We start from the raw sequence: 6792 nt of genomic DNA, 5'->3' as shown, positions 1-6792 counted from the left end.
GATAGATTTAGCGAGAAGAAATGTACTGAATGTATAAACATATGTGTGTGTTGACAAAAATTGTTTATATAAACGTTTTATATATTAGGGTAGCCAAGGTCTGTGATTTTGTTTTTATTCTCGGTACTTTTTTGCTTAAATTCGACGAACCATATCTTCAATAGGGGATTAATCGGTTTGGGTATATGACTTGTAAACCAAAGCACAATAACCCCAGTGGAAGCTTTCGCATTAGTCAACCCCGAAAATAGTGCGCCCTGTTCGATGGCGTGATAAGTTATATATTAAAAGGTTCTATATTAAAATATTAAAAAAGGTTCTATATTAAAAATTTGAAAAAACGTAGATATAAAAAAACTTTATTGCACCAACTTATGTCCAAGAAAACGGCTAGGAACCTAATCGTCTAACCTAGAATCCTCTGAAATTCGAAATATCAAATGAAAGCAATTTATGTTGGATAGAACCTTCAATGTACACAAAAAGGACTGAAACGTTCAAATGTGGGATAAGCCAAATTTTGGAAAACCATTAGCAAAAGGCTATCGATATGCACAACTTATGGTACAAATCAAATTCAATTATCGAGAACACGGTAAAAACCGAAACAACAACATTTGGAGAAGTTCGATTACACTTGAATTATAAAATCCGGCTGAGTTCTTTAAATTGCATAACTGAAAACCGACCCCCAATCCTACACTCCAACAGTAACCTTATTTCCAAATTTCAGATCTCCAGCTGTATCGATTCACCCAACTCCAAATTTGGTACCATACAGTACACATTAGTACGAATTTTCAAAATATCAAACATATCCCCATCCAACACCCCAAAAATTATCCTAAAATTTCAAGATTCCATTAACCCAAAATCTAAATTGTACACAATAGCATGCATTTTCAAAACATCCTACATAGCTGATTTCTACACCCAAACAGTGATTCCAACTTCAAATTTTAAACTCCCAGTTCTATCGGTTGACCCAAATCCATATATGGTACTATTTAGTGCACATTATCACACATTTCCAAAACTTTCTACACACCCCAATCCTATACACCAATAATGATTCTAACTTAAAATTTCAAGATTCCAACTCTATCGATTCACACAAAATCCAAACTCTACCAAATATAGTACAATTTAGTACTTTTCTTACACATAAGTACAAATTTCCAAAAACTATCTACATATCGGTATTCTATTCCAACTCCATCCGTTTCTACAAATTGTATCATATATAGTACTATATATACTGTTCGTATACACGGGTACATGCTTCCAAAACCACCCTTCCTAATATCGACCCTACTTCTCAACTTTAATTCGCATTCCAAATTTCAAGTTTTTAGCTATATCCATTCACATGCTGCGAAATTGTACCAACTTTAGTATATTTTAGTACTTTTCAGATATGTGCCTTTAGTTCGAATTTCCAAAAAAAAAAACCTATTGCTACAACTATTCCATACACCATCAGTGACTCTCATTCAAAATTTAAGAGTTCTAACTCTAGCGGTTCGCCAAATACAAGTGGTACCACATTTAGTACTTTTCGTGCTGTTCTAGAAAAAACTCCTTATCTGTCACCTTTGGACCAATAGCAACCCTCACCCAAAATTTCAAGATTCAGCCGTCTGAGCGTTTATGAATCGCTTTTCTCCTTTATTAGTATAGATAAGTTAAACTACAGAATCAATATTCCTAAAACCTTGAACAGCATAATTACTGCGGAATATTAAAACGAAGCTTGGACAGGTATTAATTCATTCCTATGGAAAAGGGAAAAAGTGTTATTACATTTTGCATTTATTTTAAATTACCCAGAAAAAATTAAAATAATCAACTCGAAATTTATTTTTTTTTTCATAAAAAGGAGCCCATATTCGTACTTTAGAAATATATGTATTTTTATCTGTCAATTTGGAGCAAAATCCATATGAAAAAATTTAATTAAAAAGTCACTTCATTTAAAGTATATTAATATGTTTCTTCTCTATCTCTTCTTCCAGATAACAAACCAATGGAAATCTAATTTTTAAATACCAAACCAACATCAAATTTGTGATTTTTTATTTCTTTAAGCATTGCAATTTGATTTCTATATGCTATGCAATAAATAAAAACATAGCATATGCGAATCTTATATACAATGGTAAACCTCTCACTCATTGGCCTGACCAACCAATGGTAGAGGTATATGGAAGAAATAAAGCTCAAACCACCACCAACAGCAGCAGCAGCAAGAATACTACTACAAACAGCAATAAAGCGGAAATGCAATGTTCACACACGCACAAGAGCAAGTGGTAGTGTGAGCGAGACACAGCGAGTAAAAATACCACATCATTGAAGAGAGCGAATGAAGGAATGAATGAAACTCGTACGCCTAAAAGTATACTACATTTGCTGTTAACTAAACAAACAGCTACTCTTTACTCTCAAAAAGGTTTCTATGGACATTTGTTGTTATTGTAAATGGCCAACATAGAAGGAAGGAGGACCAAGAATACAACGATGTAATTGGTTCAAATGGCTTACATAACGATATACTTTACGTATTCAACCAATCAGGAGCAAGGAGGCAAATAAACATCCCATTTCTAGCAAAACAAAAATATAAATTTCCCACAAAGGATGCCAAAAGACATTAGACCAAATGATAAAAATAACACACATTTGGCAATGATTTTGCTGTCCTTAATATCTGCAAAAAATGAAATAGGGAAACCAGCAATATTTATATCAAGATAAACAAATTTCGTAGTTTTTTTTTAGAATTACTCCAAAACAAAATAGCACAACACATTATTATTCTCTATAAAATGTAAATATGAAATTTATCCAATACATAATTTAAAACAAATTTGTATTTAGTCTAAAATTTAGATTTTATTCACAGTAACTGTAGTCTTAGCTTATTGGGCACAAACACCCATAAACATAAACACATACATACATAATCGACTCTAAATCAAATTGCAGTTCTAGTAACCATCAATCAAAACATCATGATGGGCATTAATAAAACAACATTCAAAACTTATTATAAAAAATATATGTTTTTTATATAAAAATTAGTGAAAATAAATAAATATACATTATTATTAATAATAAATATTAATATATAACATATTGCATAAATATATAAATAAACATCCACACAAAACCCATGATACATATTGCAATTCACTTCTAAGAATTCATCTAACGAGAATCTTACAGAAATGTCTTCAGAAAAATATAAATTATTACAAAATAATAAATCGTTTAGCTCTCTCTGCGGAACCAAAAAACGAAAATCGTGTTTTATTTTAATCTGTGGTAAAATGGTGAGTTTCTAATTTTGATATTATGGGAACAAATTAACGTTAACTAAAAACGTTTAAAAATGGTTATGTTCGGCTCTGATCGGGATGGTTGTAAATGTTGTGCCCGGAGATTTTTTATCATCTGAGAAAAAATACGCAATTATAGACAATCAGATTAGAAAATTTGGCTAAAAACAAGATCTCAGAATGAGAACTTTGGCCAAATGGTATCCAAAACCCGAAATACATTTTTATCTATATGTCTTTAGGCCTTGAAGTGAATGGAAGAATGACAGACTGGGAATGTTCACTAGGAAGCGTAAGCTCGGCGTCTTTGTTCCACCAGCACTGGATAGGGTGCAGCTTCAACTCTGACTCGTAGCAAAATACAAACTTTGACTGTCAATTACGATGGAAAAGGGATGCTAAGGAGAGGGCGAAGACAGGGTTGATTGCGCTCTACACATGCTAGAATTCCATTCGGAAAAGTTGGGGGCTAAAACCATCGACTATACACTGGTTTCATAACACCGAGGTAAGGCCCACCCTATCCTAGGGAACTCTTGTCTGGTTGCACGCACTACGTCAAAAGTCGACATCCACGAAACTAGACAAAGAGCAGCCCCAAGGAGCACTCCCCAACTGCGACGCCAGTGGACCATTTTCATGAGGAGGCAATGGTCTTACCCGTACATCGTCACAACAGCATGTTGTCGATTCAGTACCTGCTTGGGTGGTATCGCATGATAGAATGCCCCCACCCAGACATGTAAGGAGAGACCTACACGATCTAGACAGAGAGAGGTCCATCGGTACAAAAGAGAACCCCTAGATCAAAAGGCTTATCGAGCAGGAATTACCAGCGTTCACACGGGAGCAGTAACCCAGGCAATGGAACAATGACATGCGAATGTAGTACACTGTCCAGTTCTGGCCTGCAGCCGGCACATATGAGAAGTTAAAACCCACTGTTCAATTTACACCGTATCTAACCTTCAATTCAACTATGGACCATAATTTAATCTATAACATCATTAAAAAAAAAACTGAAGTCGGTTTTATTAGATTCTGTCGTCTCTATTCCCTTTCTCCATCTTTCTTCTTGGATGATCACAGGGGATCGGAAGGTCACATCCCCTAAACTAACCTTAAACGGCATTTACATTAGAACTTTGTACCGGATTAACTCTAAAAGAGGATTTATTTGGCATATATTGAAGGAATTGGAAATTTAAACTCACTGGGTTAATGAAATACTGCACAATGATAACGTACTATTATATTTTTCAAAACATCACATGCACATTCAAAAAGTTTGTGTATATACAAGCCACAATATGAAAAAAACGTGTAATTTATATGCTGCTATAGTCTACCTTGAATAATTGTGCAATGGAATACGGAGATATTTAGAAATATTTAATTTTAAATATAACTGGTGTAATTGTAACGGCTACTATTAACAAAAACACATGAGGCAATTGTTTTGAACTCTCTTCTTGCTATTGTGAATGATGTTTCTATTGAAAATATCACTGAACATACTAATTTGTTTAAACAGCTGCTTTCGGGGCGATTTTCGAACTAATTGTGCCTAATCTGTTTTGTTTTGATTCTGCGTTTTATAAGTTATGTTTTCAGTCCTCTTTCTCCCCATTAGGACACCCCATTGATTTTTACAACGCCGGCTTTGTAATCCAAATGAATGGTAGTTCCAGACAACAGCCAATCCAAGGATTTACGTAGTTGTAAGTAATTTACCGTTCATCACAGGGCACATGGACTAGATCTAAGCTTTACATTCTTCCTTTTGTCTTCCCTTTTTCCAAAGATTAATAAATTCCTGAAACTAAAGATGCCTGGGAACTATTTCAGAAATGCCAAAACAACCAAAGGTTTGTTACATCCCTTACCATTACTTTTGAAAGCATGATTTCTAAACATATTTTATTCTCTTTAAGGAAAACGACGTCCCATAAAAGCCAAACCAAAACGTCAACGTTTACCCATAAACTTGGCGCGTAAATTTCAACGGGAACGTCGCATCCGAAATGGCGGTATTGGCGTTAATCGCAAGAAAAATAAAAGTAAATTGGAAAGACGTTCAAAAGATTTTGAAACATCGGAGTTAGAGGCACTGGTACATGCCAGTGAAATGCAGCTGAAAGGGATTTTGGAAAATGATGACATTCTATCAGATATCCCATTTGATGTGACACCAGAGGAACTGGAGGGAGAGGTAATGTGAAGAAACACCACACTAAAATGAGAAAAACTAGTTTTCCATCAAATTCAAAAAAGGATATGATTAGGATAGAAATATTCAAATTGTTCTTGTAGGGTTTTCAGGACACGTAATAATGGATCTAACTTCTTTCAGTATGTGTAAACATGTGTGGTATGGAGCATAGCAATTGAACGAATGTGCATATTCAACCCCTTACCACCTTCTGTTCAACTCCCCGATACCACAATCAACGGCGGAACTGCAGCGACATTTAAAGAAATGAAAGAAAACAGATAACGATGTCCTATTTGGTAGTGATCCTAATTCACATGACATTCCGTGGGGTAGAACTAATACAAACGAAAGGGGTTAGGGCTGTTGAACAAGAAATTTTTAGTTACTTTGTCATAAATCCTAGTTTCCATCACGTATTTAAGTCTATATAAATTGAAATATATACATGTAGAATTTCCAAGTAGGTTTTATTGCTAGCTTAAACATTTGTAGAAGTATTGAAATTTAATTTCACCTAAAAACAATGTCTAAACTATTACTAAACATTTCCTTTTTTATAATTATCTTTATTTTTTTCCTTGAACTAGATAGCATTGGCCCAAGGCGGCGGAACTATTATATATATTGAAAGAGATGGCCTGTCGACGCTTAAAGTTGTGGTAAGTAGAAAACCAACAACGTCAGAATACTTAACATTTCAAGGTGTGTTCTTTTCGGTTAGTGAAATATTTAGCATTTGATTGATACACGCCGATCACTAATCAATCATGTGCTTACTTTACATATGGAAAGATTTGTTTTTGTTCTTCGTTTGTGTTTCTACATAAAGAAGCAAAAGTGATTAGTAAATATTTGATTATTTACGCAAACTTATTCTGAAGTGTGAATTTTGTTTAGGCGTAAAAGCGTTAAAAAAACCTAAAACGTTGAGGCTATTGTCAAGTTCAAATTTGTAATTAATGGTCATTAGCGTTACATAAATGTTTTGAGGAGATAGTCAATAGTTATCTAATGTAGACGGCGACAAGTTATTAGAATGGATATGTTTTTGCTTGGGTGATTCATGAAATTAAAAAAAAAATACCTAAGAAGAAACTAAAAGACAACAGGTGTTATTCCATGCCATCATATTTTCTAAGTAAAAATAGTTTTGAGTTATTTTTGATAAGAAACGGAATTTCTTTCTTTAAATTATTTTTTTTTCGCAGGCATTTCTATATTTCAAAGAAATTTAAA

At 33.8% G+C, this 6792-nt stretch overlaps 1 protein-coding gene across 1 annotated transcript; it reads left to right on the top strand.

Moving 5' to 3' along the window:
* Positions 1-5169: 5169 nt before the first annotated feature.
* LOC133324329 (uncharacterized) lies at positions 5170-6215 on the top strand (the record flags this gene model as incomplete). The annotated part of the gene is made up of 3 exons (XM_061533173.1): positions 5170-5209; positions 5276-5553; positions 6144-6215. Coding segments are annotated over exons 1-3 (390 nt in total), but the record flags the coding sequence as incomplete, so codon positions are not given.
* Positions 6216-6792: the final 577 nt, after the last annotated feature.

Source organism: Musca vetustissima, unplaced genomic scaffold, assembly GCF_032173495.1.
Source record: "Musca vetustissima isolate MV318-11 ecotype Yass unplaced genomic scaffold, APGP_CSIRO_Mvet_v1 utg387, whole genome shotgun sequence".
NCBI lineage: Eukaryota > Metazoa > Arthropoda > Insecta > Diptera > Muscidae > Musca > Musca vetustissima.
The sequence above is the reverse complement of the archived record's forward strand: the minus strand, read 5'-3'. Positions and strand labels throughout refer to the sequence as shown.